The sequence below is a fragment of the Myotis davidii genome, unplaced genomic scaffold, assembly GCF_000327345.1.
Source record: "Myotis davidii unplaced genomic scaffold, ASM32734v1 scaffold363, whole genome shotgun sequence".
Lineage (NCBI taxonomy): Eukaryota > Metazoa > Chordata > Mammalia > Chiroptera > Vespertilionidae > Myotis > Myotis davidii.
This window is the reverse complement of record NW_006294069.1, coordinates 3,939,860-3,957,349: the sequence shown is the minus strand read 5'-3', so window position 1 is coordinate 3,957,349 and position 17,490 is coordinate 3,939,860. Positions and strand designations below refer to the sequence as shown.

Sequence of the window (17,490 nt, the reverse complement as noted above, 5' to 3'; positions counted from 1 at the left end):
TCTTTCCCTCCTCTAATAGGGCAGAGGAGTAGAGTCATGCAGAAGTACAAGCAGACAATTTGCAGCTGTTTCTGAATACATGAGCTCGAATTTGAAACTGAGCTTGTCCTTCCTAATAGTCTGCTGGGTTGAAAAGTTTTCCAGTCAAGTTTGAATGGCCTGAGCCATGGAAGCCTAGACCCGCCTCTGTACAATGACTACAACAGGATATGTAGAGATTAGAGTTTGAAATATTCACTGGTTACAAAGATGTTTCCGCTTTTTGGACCTCCCTCCTTTATCTTTCATCTTCTAGCATACCAGGGCTTTAACACCAAGTTGTTAAAAATCATTACTAATGCCTTGGGTTATTCCTATGCAGACACTAACAGCTGCAGGGAAGTGGAACTGCACCTGCTCCCAAATGCTTTCTGTTTAACTTGCTTCCCACATTTGTTGGCACTGCGGGTGGAAGAGCTAATAATGAGCTCTGGCACTCTTCACATCATCTTAGAGACCAGGGTTGCCCTCGCCTTCTTGGAATAGTAGCTATTTCAGATCAGAGTATCAAAGGGCACTATGTTTCTATGTTAGCAAAATCAGCTGACTTTGAAAAGGAACCTTCTAAGCTTCCCTCCCTGCCTTTCTGTCTTTTAGGCCATTTTTGAGCCCTATTCGTAGTTTTAACCATCAAAAAATGCCTGTTGCTAAGGATCTCAGGTTTCATCCGTGCCAGGGTACTCATCCCTCCCCAGCACTAACCCAACCCAAAGCTGTTAATAATGCATTCCCAAGTGTTCCATTAGGTGCACTTAAACTGCTACAGGGAAAATGGCAATTTCTGATTTGTGGTAACCCAGCAACAGTTTCTTAGCATTGGTGCCCTTGATCAGCAACTGCTTTCCCAGGGGTAGTCCCATGGCTCTCATGAGGTTTTTAGTGGGCTGTCCTCTTAGTTCACCTTCCCTCTGCTAGACCTTTCCTCACCCCTTGCTTTTTTGAAGGAGTGACTATCACCTGATTTCCCCCTTCTTGCTCCTATAGGGGTGGGCAAGGAGAAGGATGCTGCTTTAGATGAGGAGGGGAAGCCAAGAACTAGAGCTAGTTAGGCAGAAATATTGACCTACTTTCCAGCCCCCCATCCCCAGTCCGGCCTTTTTAGGGTAAATGTGTGAGTTACTATGGCAACTTCTATTTTCACTTATCTCAGACCTAACTGACTCCTTTCTGTTGGTGCTGAATGGTGAAAAATTCTAATTCACTGCTGATTCAGTGCCTACACTAAGCCCATGCTTTTGTCTGTATTTATTTTAATAACAATAAGACGAGTCCTAGTGTTGATAGAATTTTTGTACAATCATTTTTGACTGATGATGAATGTAAGGAAGCATCTTTTAAAGACTGCTCTTTACAGAATTTTAACAAGCCACTTAGAAGTCCTCTTTGTCCCAAATTCTCTTCTAATTGCTTCAGGCGTTATTTTAGCTTTGCTGTCAGAAGCTAGACGCTTGTTAAAAGAAAAAGGAAAAATAATGTGGCTCTAGCAAGTTGTGCACTCGCGGTATAAGCATTGCAACTCTGGTTTTAAAAAATTCTTCCTCTGAATTCAAGATATTTCCTGGGACTTCCCCGTCTAGAGAGTAATAACCAGAGGGCCTTTTGGAGATCAGAGGGAGGGAAGGGGTCACATTAATTAGGTAGCCTTGTTAGTGTCAGAGTTTTGGGGTCTCCTGACAGTGCTCTACTTTTTTTTTTTTAATGAGCACACCAAGTTAGTGAGATGGCTCTTACTTAGAATAGAAGTCCTTTTTTAAAAAAATTATTTTTATTGATTTCAGAGAAGAAGGGAGAGAGAGATAGAAACATCAATGATGAGGAAGAATCATTAATCACCTGCCTCCTACACGCCCCCTACTGGGGATCAAGTCCGCAACCCCAGCATGTGCCCTGACTGGGAATCGAACTGTGACGCTCAACCACTGAGCCACAGAGGCCAGGCTCCATAGGTTTTCAAACTAGTTCCAGAGGGATTAGGGATTCCTTTTAGGTGTCCCAGAGGATGACAGTTGGGGGTAGACATCAGGTTGGTACTTCACACCTCACTTTCATTTCTCCCAGAGCTGATCTGCTTTTGCAATTTTATGTATTGATTATATTTGTTTAAAGGATTCGCTGTTAAGAAATGGTTTGAAAACCAGTACTGTACCAAGTTATACGTTATAAAATAGATGTGATGATTAGGGAGCTGAGCTCTTGAGCAAAACCAAAGCTAAGGAACCTCTTCTTATTTACTTTTCTTATTCATTGTGGTAATACCAAAGAAATGACACCATTTTCTATTCCTTATGATGATTAGTTTTATGGGAGAGAAAAACATGAAGGATTGATTCAGAATTGTGTGTAAGTGCAAAAATGAATGGTAGGGACCAGAATGGTTGAAAGAGTCCAGAAAAGGCAGCAGTTCAAGAACTTCATAGAGGAGAAATTGTTGTCTGACTCGTAATTAGTGCTCAGTAAGTACTTTCCTGAATGTGGAAAGGAATGATGTAGAACAAGCATGTCAAACTCACGGCTCACGGGCTGCATGCGCCCCATAACAAATATCTTTGTGACCCAGCCAATATAACGGTATGTAAGAAACGTTTTAATAAAACTTTTGTAACTTAATTTTTACAATATCCTTTTATACGTAATTATTAATAACGAATTACAACGTTCGTTAATGACTGATTACTATAATCATGTTGAATTCATTTCCCTTACACATCTTACATGCAGGCGCACCATTTCTCTCCACTAATTCTAGCAGCGAATATTTTAGTAGCCAATTGCCATGTCATTAGTCTTGTACTGACTTGTTCAGTGTATGCAACAGGAAATAATTTGCTTTTGGAGAAAAAGATTGAGCCAAACCAGTTAGGGCAAAATGTTCTATTATTTTATCATAACAATTATTTATTTCAGGCCTTTGTATTCAGCATGTCTCTATTGAACTAAAACTATTAAACCTATGTTTCTATGAAATTTGAAGCTTTTGTTTTTTGCGGCCCACATAAACTTAAACCTTGTTTTTTGGCCCGTGTTAGCCTTCGAGTTTGACATGCTTGGTGTAGAACTTGTACTAAGGTGCAACATTGCAAGTAGTACATTAATAGATTTAGTAGATTTGAAGCACTAGATGTAGTCTTTGTTGTTTGAATGGTTTACTTCACACACATTGTCATTTTATTGAAAACTGACAACATTAAGTAAATTAGGTGGTATTAATCCTGCTTACTAGATGAGTAACTGGATGCTCTAAAAAGACAGGTTGGAACCCAGATCAGTGTGATTTCACAGCCTTTGCTGTTAGTCACTCTGATACTCTGCTTTCCAAGGTACTGCTTTTTGTTTCAGTCTGGCTGTGTAATAACCTGCTCATGTCGGCCTGCATCATCTTGCTTGTAGGCCTCTCTTCTCTTGTAAGAGTCATTTGGGCTCATTCTTTAGCTCACCATTCTGCTCAAAACTCCTGAGTGTCTACTTACCGCCAGTGGGAAGTATAGCTCACTTGGCTCCTTGGACTTCCCAAATCTGCCCTTTACTTTCCCTTCCACCCTAATCACTCCCTGTTTTTCCGACTGTACTGTCTTCTCCCCTATATTGGCCTCCGCTGACTTCTCATGATGGCAGAGTCATAGCTCATAGTCTGTTCTCTGGCCCTTCCCTCAGACTTCCCTCTACTGCAGCCCAGGTTATTTCCAATTTCTGCATAAAACCTTCTTAACCATTCAGCCCATAGAAATCTCTGGACTTGTACTTATTTTTTTCAGTCATTTCTATTCTCCATAACCTTCTTTGTGACATACTTTGTATTGGTAATTTGTTTAACTCTGGCATAGTGGATCACACCAAAACTATTGCATTGTGTATAGAAAATGCCTTTTGTGAGCCAGCCTCTACCTAGCTTTATGTGGAGCAGGTTACTTAACTTCTCTAAGCTTCAATTTCCTCACTTATAAAATGGGAGTTAAGAAATAATACCTACCACATAGGGTTTTGAGGATTAAATGTACTTAACACGGTGCCTGTAAAATATACTGTATTGTCATTTCCCACCATTTCTTCTCACCCCCCTCCCCATATTTGATGTTATAGTAATGTTGAGCTACTGTTTTCTGAGGTTCCTTTTTTTTTTTTTTTACATAAAGAGAATGTCTAGCCCAGTTGTCAGCAAACTCATTAGTCAGCAGAGCCAAATATCAGCAGTACGATTGAAATTTCTTTTGAGAGCCAAATTTTTTAAACTTAAACTATATAGGTAGGTACATTGTTATTAACTTAATTAGGGTACTCCTAAGCTGTCCTTTGCTAAAAACGTCCTCAATCTGATTGAGGTACGTTTGTTGAGGTCGACCCCTTCCAACCACTAACCACTGCACAATGAGACTGCTGACTGACTGGCTCACTCAACTCGTGCATGAATCGCACCCGCGCGCTGTGTATCCCGCGGCCGCCTGCGCTATGTCTCTGGTCACCTGACCAATTGACACCCCCCACTTCTAACACCACTTCTTCAAAATAGACTTGCCCAGACCGAAAACCGACTTCTGCTTATGGGCCACGAAGTTTCAATCGCACTGTACGTGCACACCCGCATGTGGTATTTTGTGGAAGAGCCACACTCAAGGGGCCAAAGAGCTGCATGTGGCTCACGAGCTGCAGTTTGCAGACCTCTGGTCTAGCCCATCCGGCATGGCTCAGCAGTTGAGCGTTGACCTAGGAACCAGGAGGTCGCAGTTTGATTCCTGGTCAGGGCACATGCCCGGGTTGTGGGCTTGATCCCAGTGTGGGGTGTACAGGAAACAGTCAGTCAATGATTCTCTCTCATCATTAATGTTTTTATCTCTCTTCCTCTCTGAAATCAATAAAAATATTTTTTTAAAAAGAGAGAGAGAGAATGTCCAGATAGTCACTAGATAACTAAAAATTGCCTGGAGATTCCTCTCTGACCATCAGACTCCTCATCTATCAAGTTAGTTCGAATACTATTTTCTGTAAAGCTTGCCCTGACTCTTCCTAAGCTGCTATTGGGATCCTTCTCCTGTCTTCATTATAGTACTTTGTCCATATTCCCATCATTGTATCTTTTATGTGGCACTAACCTAGCATAGTGTCTGGTCCTCAGATAATTGTTAAATGAATGAAAATAAAAGAACAAATGATGAGGTAAAGTGATTCTCAGACTTTTCCACTGAGGTACCAGCTATAGCAGAAAACAGTTACTGACAAACCCCTGAGCATCAAGGTGGCAATAAAGAAGTTCCCAGGAAGCATTCTATGTTCATGAAGTCTCCTCTTTTTAAAATCTATTTGAATTTTGGCCCAGCCGGTGTGGCTCAGTGGTTGAGTGTTGACCTAGGAACCAAGAGGGTCACCAGTTTGATTCCCAGTTATGGCACATACCTAGGTTGTGGGCTCTCTCCCCAGTGGGGCATTGCAGGAGGTAGCCAATTGATGACTTTCTCCCTTAATGTTTTTATCTCTATCCCTCTCCCTTTCTCTCTCTCTAAAAATCAATAAAGATATATTTTAATAAATAAAATAAAAATCTGTTTGAATTTTGTATTATTCTATTCCAAAATATATGTTTTTATTTTCAGTATTTAAAAGTTAAACAGTTTTAATATTGAGTCAAATTGACAATCTGAGAAGATACACTATATTTATCCTTTGGTTCCATTGTTATTTTTACAAAGTATGACAAATAATAAGGTTAATTTTATAAATAATAAAAATGGTTAATTCTATTTTCTTCTTTTTTTTAGTTTTACCTTTCTCTTCCCACAGTGCAGCTTACAGAATTAACTACAATGCTACATTAGTATGTAATCTTTTTTTTTTCTTGGATTGTCACTTTTTATTGAGTTACAACTTTACATGTGCAGGTTCAGTGGCACCAGTCACCCCAAACCCTCTCCCCAGGTTAGTAGGCCTTACATTTATTCTGTTGCTGTTTATCAAACCATTTTATTTTGGCTTCAGTTTCTAATTATTTTTAATTCCTAAAGGAACTCTTTTTTTGGAGTTTAGGATTTTTGTTAAAATTGCTTTCAAAGCCCACATAGCTAATTTGAAATATTATCCAAAATAGAATACCTCTGTGCTTTAAAAGTGGGTTTGATTTTTTTTTTTTTAAATAGCTGGAAGGTATCTCTTAAAACTGTTATGTGGTTTCTTAAAGTAATGTAATAACTGACCCTTCAAGGTGACTACTTTAAGGCGAAGGCCTTCCCTTGAATGTGAACATATTGCTTGACTTAAATGTTTATTTAAAAATCAAGCTTGCCCAGCCAGTGTGGCTCAACAGTTGAGCATCAACCCAGGAACCAAGAGGTGGAGAGTTCGAGTCCCATTCAGAGCATATGCCTTGGCTGCAGGCTCAATCCCCAGTAGGGGGTGTGCAGGAGGCACTCGATTGATGATGTTCCTCTCTCATTGATATTTACATCTCTCTATGCCTCTCCCTTCCTCTCTCTCTAAAAAATCAAAAACATTAATAAAAATCAAGCTTGTGTGATTCGTTTATAACACAGACATCTTGATTTATCCATTAATTTAGAAGTTTTTTGAGGGCAGGAATCATACATTCATTCATTTATTCTGTAATTTTTTTGAGCAGTGTATGGTAGTTGGCACTTACTATTTACTGAACAGATGTATGTCTAAACTAGTATGCTTTTTTCCTATCCTCCTTCCTTCAGTAGAGAAGAGGGAATTTAATTCCAGGTACTGTTTTGTTTCAGCTTTTTTTTTTTTTAGTTTATTGATTTGAGAGAGAGAGAGGAAGAGGTGGAGAGAGAGAGACATTAATTTGTTGTTCTAGTTCAGTGATGGCGAACCTATGACACGTGAACTCATTTTTTTGGTTGATTTTTCTTTGTTAAATGGCATTTAAATATATAAAATAAATATCAAAAATATAAGTCTTTCTTTTACTATGGTTGCAAATATCAAAAAATTTCTATATGTGACATGGCATCAGAGTTAAGTTAGGGTTTTTCAAAATGCTGACACGCCAAGCTCAAAAGGTTCGCCATCACTGGCCTATAGGGATGACTCTCTAACCAATTGAGCTACCTGACCAGAGCTGCTGTGTGTGTGTGTGTGTGTGTGTTTCTTTTTAAATGTTTCATTTTGGTAAACATTTTAGAAAATATGGATAATTTTTTTAAGGAAGAAAAGAAAATTACCATAAACTCTACCACCCATAGATAATAACTGTTAACAATTTTGAGTATGTACTTTATATACTCAAAAGAAAGAGTAGTACATAAAGTTACACAGCAAATAGTACAAAAGAATTTATGGTAAAAGTAAACTTAGCCCCATCATAACTTTTTTATAACATCCCACTCCCCAGAGAGAACATATTTTAGTGGGTTCTGTGTCCTATAGTGGTGACCCCATCTCTCTTGATCTGTGCTGTCCAATATGCTGGCCACAAGTGCATTGACTTTAAATTTAAATTAAATTAAATTAAGTTAAATTAAAAATTCAGTTTCTCGACTCAGTCCCACCAGCTATATTTCAAGTGTTCCAATAGCCACATGTGGCTAGAAGCTACCATATTAACCAGCACAGATACAGAACATTTCTATCATCACAGAAAGTTCTATTGGATAACAGTGCTCTGGATAAAAATATGCTTTTATCTTCTTCATTTGTCAACTTTAGACAGTTTTAATTGCCTTGATTCTGTTTCTATTCATAAATAATTTGGTAAACTTAAAAAATGTAAGATATGTGCTTTTATAAAGTCATATCTGTGTAGATTTAAATCTTAATGACTTATTTACCAGGAACCCAGATTCCTCTCATGCTCACTCCTAATTACTAAACCCTACCTCCTGTTTATAGTATCTGGTTTCTTTTATGCAAATGAACTCTGTGGGATTCATCCACATTGGTGCAGAACAGAGTTTGTCCTTTGGAACAGTATTACTATATCATTTGAATATACTACAATTGATCCATTCTACTATTTAGAGACATTTGAGTTGTTTCCCGTGTGCAGGTATTATGAATAATCCTCTGTGAACATTCTTGTGCATGATTTTACATTTTAGTTGAGCATAAACCTAGGAGTGGAACTGTTGGGTCATAGGTTTTGGGGTATGAGTAAATTCAACTATCGTGTATGTTCCTAAAGGGGTTGTTTATACCCAGCACTTAATATTCTAGCAGTTAAATCATTGTGTTTTTAATTTGCATTTCCCTGGTAATTAATGAAGTTTAACATCTTTTTAGATATCCACTATTTGTTCTCTTTATGTCAAGTGTCTGCATTTCTTGTCTATTTTATTAACTACATTTTCATTATTGTACTAGAGGCCTGGTGCACGAATTCATGCAAGGGTGGGGTCCCTCAGCGTGGCTGGCGATGGGGGCCGATCAGGGCCATCTCGCCCAGTCTAGGGGAAGGGACCGCAGGAGGTTGGCTGGCGTGGGCGGAGGGGGAGGTGGGGACCGCGGGAGGTCAGCCGCACTGACCACCTGGCCGGCCTCGGGGAGAGACCGCAGGAGGTTGTCTGTGGGAGTGCACTGACCACCAGGGGGCAACTCCTATGTTGAGCATCTGACCCTGGTGGTAAGTGAGCGTCATAGCTACCGGTTGGTCGTCAGGTTGTAATGGTCTCTTAGGCTTTTATACATATAGATTATTTTCCATACAATAAACTGTAGTAAACCTATTTTTTCCCCACCCTGTATGTTGCTAATCTTTTCTCCCAGGGGTTAGCTTGCCAACACCTTTTTATTTTAAAAATATCATACTTTTAATTTAACCCAGTGTACCTCTCTTTTCCTTTATGGTGTTGGTGTCTTATTTTATTTCTTTTTAAATATATTTGTATTGATTTCAGAAAGGAAGGGAGAGGGAGAGAGATAGAAACATCAATGATGAGAGAGAATCATTGATCAGCTGCCTCCTGCACACCCCACACTGGAAATCAAGCCCACAATCCAGTCATGTGCCCTGATCGGGAATTGAATGGTTCATGCCCATTCTTGTTTCATCTGTACTCCTTTCCTCTGCCCTGATATTCTGAAGCATAGTTATTTTATCTATAACTATTTTCATATTTATCTCTAAAGGTAAAGATTTAAAAGATAACCATAATACCATAATCATGCCTAAAATATTAACAGTAATTAATTCATCATGTCAGCTCTATAGTTGTTCCAATGTTGTAAAATTTGTCAAACTAGAATCTTACATTTTATACAGTTGATTGATATATCCTTAAATTGATTTTACTCTGTAGTGCATCCCCTCCCCCCCTTTTCTCCTTCTCTCTCTCCCTCTATTTCTCCTTCCCCCCTTATCTTCCTCTCTCCCTTGTTTGGTGAAGAAACTAGCCTATTTGTCTTGTGGAGTTTTTTACATCTGGATTTTTCTGAGTAGGTTTTCATGATATTAATTAATGTGTTCCTCAGACCTTGTCTTTCCTGTAAGTTGGTAGTTAGATCTAGAGAGTTGCTCATATACAGGTTTGATTTGGGAGAGTGGAAGGGCAAGACTGCTTTTTAGATGGTGTGTGGTATATACTTCCATCAGGAGGCACATAATGTTTGCTTGTGTCCTTTTGTAATGTGAACAGTTATTGATGATCTAAAGAGAAACTTGCCTTTATCAATTATGTTGTTACCCAAAAGTTCATCTAGTAAAGGCAAGATAAATGCTTGATTATTTTGTTTTGTTTTCAATTTTATGAATGATGAGTTGGTGTTTTCCCAGCATCTCCAAAAGTGACCAAAGAGGGTGGTTTAGTTTTTGTTTTGAAAGTATTATAAACTCATGGATTTACACATTCAATATTTTTCAATCCATTACACTTACTATTTTTATGGATGCACAGGATGTCCATCTGTGGCCTTGGGAAGTTTGCTCACATTGACTCCTGAGTCTTCTTACTGAGACCATTGTAGGCTTTGGTAGCTTCCTTGTTTGTAGTGTGACAGGTTGTTCTGGCTCATAGCTTTCTCTATCCCAGACCTGGAATCAACCATTTCTCCAAGGACCACTGGTTGATGTTAGTGGGAAATGGTATTTAGAGCTCTCTGGGCACTAGGTTGGTCATTACTGAATTGGTATTATTTCTAGGCTTTTTTAGTGGATAGAGCTAGGAATTAAAGATGAAATACATTCTAAGTTAATGCTGTACTTTCTATTCTGTTTCTACTTAATATCACCAATTGTCTATATCTCCCATTTAAAAATCTCGTCAACAATCTCAGTCATTAGCCATCTACACTAATAAAAGAGAAACATGCAAATTAACCATCACTTTGCCACTCCGCTACACCCACAAGCCACGCCCACCAGCCAATCAGGAGCGAGTATACAAATTAACCCAACTAAGATGGCAGCGGCCACGGAACTGGAGCGAGCAAGAGGCTTGGGTTGCCCCTGGCAATGGAGGAAGCCGAGTTTCCTGCCTGCCCTGTGGGCCCTGGGCTTTGCTCAAGGCTACAAAGTTTCAATTATAGAAGATAAATAAATAAATCCCAGATACCTGCTTCCAGCCCAGAAGGAGAGGCTGGGAGCTTGGGTCTCCAGGGGGCGTGGCCAGCCTGAAAATGGCCATCAGCCCCTCACCCAGGCTGTCCAGGCACCCCAGTGGGATCCCTCACGCTGATCTGGGACACCCTTCAGGGCAAACCAGCCGGCCCCCACCCGTCACCTCCTCAGCAGCGCTAAGGATGTCCGACTGCAGCTTAGGCCTGCTCCCGCTAGCAAGTGGACATCCCCCGAGGGCTCCTGGGCTGCCAGAGGGATGTCTGACTGCTCCCCTGGGGAGCGGGCCTAAGCCAGCAGGTGGACATCTCCCAAGGGTTCCCAGACTGCTTGAGGGCACAGGCTCGGCTGAGGGACCACCACCACCCCCACCCCCCCAGTGCACAAATTTCTGTGCACCAGGCCTCTAGTACTAATATAATTACTCATTTCTTTTGACCCACTGATTCACCACAGTTCTCAAAATTAACATTACCAATAACAAAAAGATTTATGAAAATAGATTCCTCCCCCTTTGGATTTTAAAGTCATTTGGAATGTTTCCTGTTTGTAGGTTCTATTTGTTTGATTTTAATTTATATTTTTAGGGATGGCCTTTTTTGTATTACTTAATTTTGCTTTGTAATTATAAAATATATTTACATGGTTTTAATATCTAAAAGGAGATATAGTCAGAAGTTTGGCTTTCTCTTGTCTCACCCTAATCCCTCACTGCTCCATGGGTTTAACAGTTTTATAATTTATCCTTCCATTGTTTATTTTTTTAATATAAGGAAATACACCTGCCCAGCTGGTGTTGCTCAGTGGTTGAGCATCAACCGTGAATCAGGAGATCATGGTTGATTCCCTGTCAGGGCACATGCCGGGATTGCGGCTCAATCCCTAGTGTGGGGTGTGCAGGAGGCAATCAGTGATTCTCATCATTGGTGTTTCTATCTCTCTGTCTTTCTTCCTCTCTGACTGTATCCCCTGTGCTATACTTTACATCCAGTGACTATTCTGTAACTACCAATTTGTAGTTAATCCTTTCACCTTTTTCACCAGTCTCTAATCCCCCTTCCCTCTGGCAACCATCAGTCTGTTCCCTGTATCTGTGAGTTCGTTTCCGTTTGTTTATTTTGTTACGGAATCCGATTCTTGTGCCTTATCCTCCTACACACCACCATTTTTCTTCCTCCCGAGTTTAATAATCATATTTGTAGTTTCTTAGTGCAAAGTGTTAGGTTCTCCATAGACTAGAAATTATGTTTCTTATGCTGGATGATTGAATAATAGAGAAAAATACAGATTGTTACTTACAAATGCTGTCTAGTAGCTTTATAGCATAGAATAAACTGCTTATTTTGTTGTTTATGTATGGGGTATGGTGTTGCTGGTTAGTTCTTATAAGATCTCACCCAATACTTAGACCTTTCTGTGTGTGTATATGCATGTGCTCTGTCACTGTTTCTAGGTAGAATTGAAGTTAGCATAATTATCAGGGACTCCTTTTTGTAGGAAAAGATCTGCAAAGCTAAAGTAGGTGTTTCTTTTTTAGCCTTTTTCCTTATACTCCTCACCTGTTTATTTTTACCATGACCTTAGAATTATCTTAATTTTTCTAAAGTTTTGATAAATTTTGTCAACAAGTAGGAGTCTGTCTCTTAAAGTAAAGTGCCCATAATATATCTGGTCTTAGCAGAGTCATTTAAAAAAACATTTAGTAAGTATTTACTTTAAAGAAATAATTCCTAGCCGGGTCTTTTGGCTTATAAAATGGAACTTGAGTCCCTCTAGTGGGTAGAGTATAATTCACTTTCCAAGCTTGAAACAGGAAGATGAACCAGCTTTCAAATCCACTGTTCTCATCTGAACTGGTGTCCCCTCTCCCCAGCTAAGAGGCAGTGCTTAGTTGGTCACTGGATTGGCTTGAACATTAGACAAAATTCACTAGTCCTTCTCTTCTGCCCATGTGATCCTGGTACACTGGCCATTTCTAGCATGTGATCTCACAAGCTGTGCCTCACCAGCTTCTTTCTTTCAAGCCTCAGCAAGTTTAAACAAATATGGTAGTTCAGGAGGAAGAATTGTGATTATCAGACTACAAGTTGGTGCTTTTAAGCCATGCAGTTCTTTATAGAAAAGAACACAGTGCCTCCAGGGTCTTTGAGTTGCCTTGAAGGGAATAATCACACAGGCCCATCTGGGGCACAACAAGTAGATTAAGGGTATTTACTTATTAGAGGAGTTGTTATGTATTGATCGCCAGAAGCATGGTATGGCAGCAGAAGGAACCTGGGTTTGGGTTCACATCCTAACTTTGCAGTTACTACCTATGTGACCTTGGGCTGGTTATGTAGCCTCTCTGTCTTAGTTTTCCCTTCTGTAAATGAGGTGGTGTTAAACCTATTTTAAGTATTAAAAATAAACATGCAGCCCTAGCCAGGTGGCTCTGTTGGTTGGATGTCATCCTGTACACCAAAGGGTTTCGGTTTGATCCGCAGTTGGGGCATGTGAGGAAACAACCATTTGGTGTTTCTCTCTCACATTGATGTTCGTCTCTCTCTGTCTCTCTCCCTTAACGTTTTCTAAAAATCAATAGAAACATAGCATTGGGTGAGGATTAATTAAAAAAAAATAATAACAAACATGCCAAAGAAAAACCTTTGTGTTTTGAGTGCTCTATGATTGATAGAAGTCATGGAAATTTCCCTGAGTTCATTATAATGCATTAAATTATTTCTGTAACTTTCCCCTCTTTTCCCACTCCTTTTTCTTTTAGTCACCACCAAGTAAGCGAAGAAAATTAGAGAAGCCAAGGAAACCCATCACATTTGTAGTGTTGGAGTCTGTGATGAAAGAATTATCCCTCAAAGCATCATCTTTGGGCTCGGGGACAGTGGAAGAAGGCATAGTAGTTGTGACGACATGGATTGAAAAAATTCTCACTGATCTTAAGGTACCTGGTTATATGCATTGAAGAAGTACTTGTATCTTTTATTTTATTTTCCTTTAAAAGGGGGGGGGGGAATGTTTTGAGGATGATTTCCTATAAAATTCTGTTTTTTTTTCTCCAAATAGGTCCAGCATAAACGAGTTCCTTGTGGAAAGGGGGAAGTTAGCCTTTTCCTAACAGCCATAGAAAACTCCTGGATTCATTTAAGGAGAAAGAAAAGAGAACGAGTGAGACAATTGAGAGAAGTTCCTCGAGCTCCTGAGGATGTCATCCAAGCCTTGGAAGAGAAAAAGTTCACCCCCGAAGAGTCTGGCAGTAGCCAAGATTTGGCCCAGGGCCCCCCGGAGAGCGGGCCTGCTCTACAGGAAGGCGAGTCAGCCACTGTTGAGGGCCATGGCCCAATCCAGGATTCGCTTTTCCAGGAAGGAAACCCAGGACCCATGGAGGATGAAAGGAGTGAGGAAAAGGGAGACATGGAGGTCTTGGAAAGTTGTAAAGGCTCTAGCAATGGAGCCCAGGACCGAGAGGCTTCTGAGCAGCTCATCAACCCAGTGTCTGAAAAAGAGCACCCTCTCCAAGGAGTGGCTGGACATTACCTTTTCAAGTGTTTGATAAACATTAAGAAGGAGGTAGATGATGCCCTAGTTGAAATGCACTGGGTGGAGGGTCAGAACAGGGATTTGATGAACCAGCTTTGTACCTATATACGTAACCAGATTTTCAGGCTTGTTGCCAGTTAACTCCAAACTTCTTGCACAGTTGGAAAAGTTCTATGAAGCAGCTTGGAGTGGCCTGTGGGGTGGCAAAAGGAATTCTGCCATGGGTCTATTGGTAGCATTATGTGGAATTACCTTTAAAAACAAAAACAAATTAATTCATTTTTAGACCTCCCCCCAATCCCCCTTTTTTAAGTTACAGGGCATTGTAGTATGGTAGTTCAGGAGGAAGAATTGTGATTATCAGCATCAACAAAAAGCCATCAGAACATTCATAATGGACTTAAACCTGAATTAAACTGATTACCTTAGCTTTAGACTGCTTCTCTGAGGCTAAAAGGATTATTTTTGGAACCTGGTCTGGGTCAGAACTGTACAGAGCATCCTGCTTTCTCATCCTCCAAATGGAGGCAGTACACCTGGACAGATCGGCTCTGTGCCCTCTTCTAGTGTCACCTTGAAGACTGAAGACTTTCTCTGGGTACATATGATTGACTGCCCCTGAGTCAGTCCTAGGAAAAGAACTGGCCCGATGGTAGATGGTGGGAGAGTCAGGGAGAGGAAGCTTAGTAATACCAGAAGAGGGGCTGATCTGGGGAGTGCCTGGAAACGTCACATTCCTGACTCATGTCCATTTTGATGTTGCTTATTCCAGAAACAATTAGGTAAGCAAAACCCGCAGATATGAGTGACTGAGACACAACAGAATGAAGCCATACCCTTACCTCCAACCTGTTGAAAGTACTGTTTGTAGTAGTTTTACTAGTATATGACATTTGAAATGGAGCTTTGTTTTGTTTTTAATATAAGAGTAATTCTGAATTGAAAACTGTCCATTCTGTTTGAATCCTGGGGTTGGGGAAATATACTCTTGAGTTTGAATGGGTGAATGATGATAAAAATAAGAAATAGAGCAAGATAGTTATATTGCTTAAATTCTCATCTATTGGCAGATCAGTTGTAGCTGATCAGTTACTACTTTGGTGTTGGTTCCTTAGTAATCCCCTCTGTACTTACCTACCTGTTAGCATAGGAGAATTCTGAGGCCAGGATAACCATGTTCTTAAAACATGTTTCTAATTGGAATGTCAGGGTTCAGCGGGAATGCCTCTGGGAAAGGAGTCTCATTTTTTGTTCTCTTGGTGTTTTGGTTACTCTTTGCTGAGCTTCACTTCAGCAGCCTGGTATTCTATTTATACTGAATTTTTTTGAGTATGATGCCAGACAGAGTCCCTTGTTACCTACAAAGAAGACCGGAGCAGAATAGTTAAAGCCACACTTTAGAAAGGTGGCTATTGGTCAGGGCAGAATACTGATGACCTTGGCATATTTTGGCAGTAGCTAGGCCAGGCCCTCGGCAAAGATACAGGAAATGAAAATAGGATTATGTTATACCTCCCTGTAGCGATGGAAACAGCTGCAGAAGATAACATAGTAACCCATCAGTGTTCTTAACCTGGTCTGTGAGCCTCAAGAGAATCCATAAACCTCCTGGGTTGTTTTTATTTTATTAAAGAAAATTTTTAATATAATTTTATTGATGTCGGAGAGGAAGGGAATCGAACTATGACCTCCTCATTCATAGGTCGACACTCAATCACAGCCATGCCGGCCGAGCCTGGGTTGTTTTTAAAAGCTCTGTGAGCATATGTGTTTTGTTTCATTTTGTTCCTGGAGAGAAGGGTTCCTGACAGAGCAGTCAGTAACCCACTCAGGATTAGGAACCACGGTTCTAGTCCAACCTCTCATTTGACAGGTTGAGGAGACCAGTCTTGGCCTAGGGTCACACAGAACCAAGGTTTAATGCATAGCCTTGGATTCCTCTGGTTCAATAATCTCCTGTGCTCACCCACACCAGCCTGCTGTATTGACCTCTGTCGACACATTTGAATCATATGCCAGACCCAAACCTAGGTAAATTTCTGTCTTGATAGAATTTTAGGGTAATTGAGTTAGGTGGCAACTAGTGGCCAATAAGTATTTATTTTTTGCTTGTTTGTGTCATTAAAAAAAGAATCTAGCATGTGCTCATTAAAGATTTGGAAAAGTGAAAGAAAACGGCAACAAAGTCACTCCCAGTCTCAGCCTTCTCAGACACAACCACTAATGGTGTTTTAGTATTTCCTTCTAGTCTCTCTTTCTGTAGATGGGGTGTGTGATTAGGTTTAACTTTGGTTGTACTCATGCTGTGTATTTAGTTTTATATTATGCTTTTTTCATTTTATACCTTATAAGTATTTTTCCATGTTATAACAGTAGTGCATTTATTTATACTCCTTGCCTGATCAAAATATATTTCAGGCACAGTATTAGCCTTTGTTTAGATCTAGTACTTAGAGATTCCCAGAGAATAAGCTATGTAACTGGAGGCACCAAAGATGTGTGCAAGTTTCATTGTCCCAGGTTTAAGGCTTTGTGTCATGGAGGAGGTTTTATAGGTGTTGTCAATGCACTTAGAGTTTAAAAGATACGTGACAAGGGAAGCTTCCACTGCTAGAGCTGTGAGTGTCTTCTTTGCATTTGGATATCTAATGAGAACATTGAAAACATTTTTTTAAATATATTTCTATTGATTTCAGAGAGGAAGGGAGAGGGAGAGAGAGATAGAAACATCAATGATGAGAGAGAATCATTGATCAGCTGCCTCCTGCACGCCCCACACTGGGAATTGAGCCCACAACTTGGGCATGTGCCCTGACTGGGAATTGAACCATGACTTCCTATTCATAGGTTGACACTCAACCACTGAGCCATGCTGGCTGAGCCATTGAAAACATTTTTAAAAGACATCTAGAAATTCTTTTAGGTATGCATGTACTTTATAATTGTGTGATATGTGATGTGATAGCATATAACTTTGGTATAGGGGAAAGAGCAATTTATTTTCTTTAAACAAATAGGTGATTGCCCTGACTGGGTGGCTCAGTTGGTTGAGCTTTGTCTTGTGCACTGAAAGGTCGCCATTTTGATTCCCAGTCAGGGCACATGCTCATGTTGTGGGCGTGATTCCCTGGTCCTGGTGCATGTGGGAGGCAGCCATTCTGATGTTTCTCTCTCTCTCTCTCCTTTCCTCTCTCTCTAACAAAATCAATAAAAACATTTTTTTTTTAAAAAAAGGTTATTGACCCATGTATCCTGTTGAATGATACTTGCCTTAAATGTCTGGAGGTCACGTTCATATTGATGGATTGGTATGGAATTAAATCTTTGTGGTATGATCTTAAATTCTATTCTGGTCCCTGGCACTGGCTTCTGATCTCCTATAACTCAAATGGTAACAGAAGCTGAACTTGTTTTCCAAG

The 17,490-nt window shown here is 40.1% G+C and overlaps 1 protein-coding gene across 1 annotated transcript in view; it reads left to right on the top strand.

Moving 5' to 3' along the window:
• The window catches only part of METTL16 (methyltransferase like 16), a 74,003-nt gene extending 57,204 nt beyond the window's left edge, over window positions 1-16,799 (top strand). The window contains exons 9-10 of the mRNA XM_006768103.2: window positions 13,299-13,475; window positions 13,598-16,799. Of these exons, the coding sequence (XP_006768166.1) occupies window positions 13,299-13,475; window positions 13,598-14,212 (792 nt within the window). The 3' untranslated portion in view covers window positions 14,213-16,799. The remainder of the gene's footprint in view (window positions 1-13,298; window positions 13,476-13,597) is intronic.
• The last annotated feature ends 691 nt before the right edge of the window (window positions 16,800-17,490 follow it).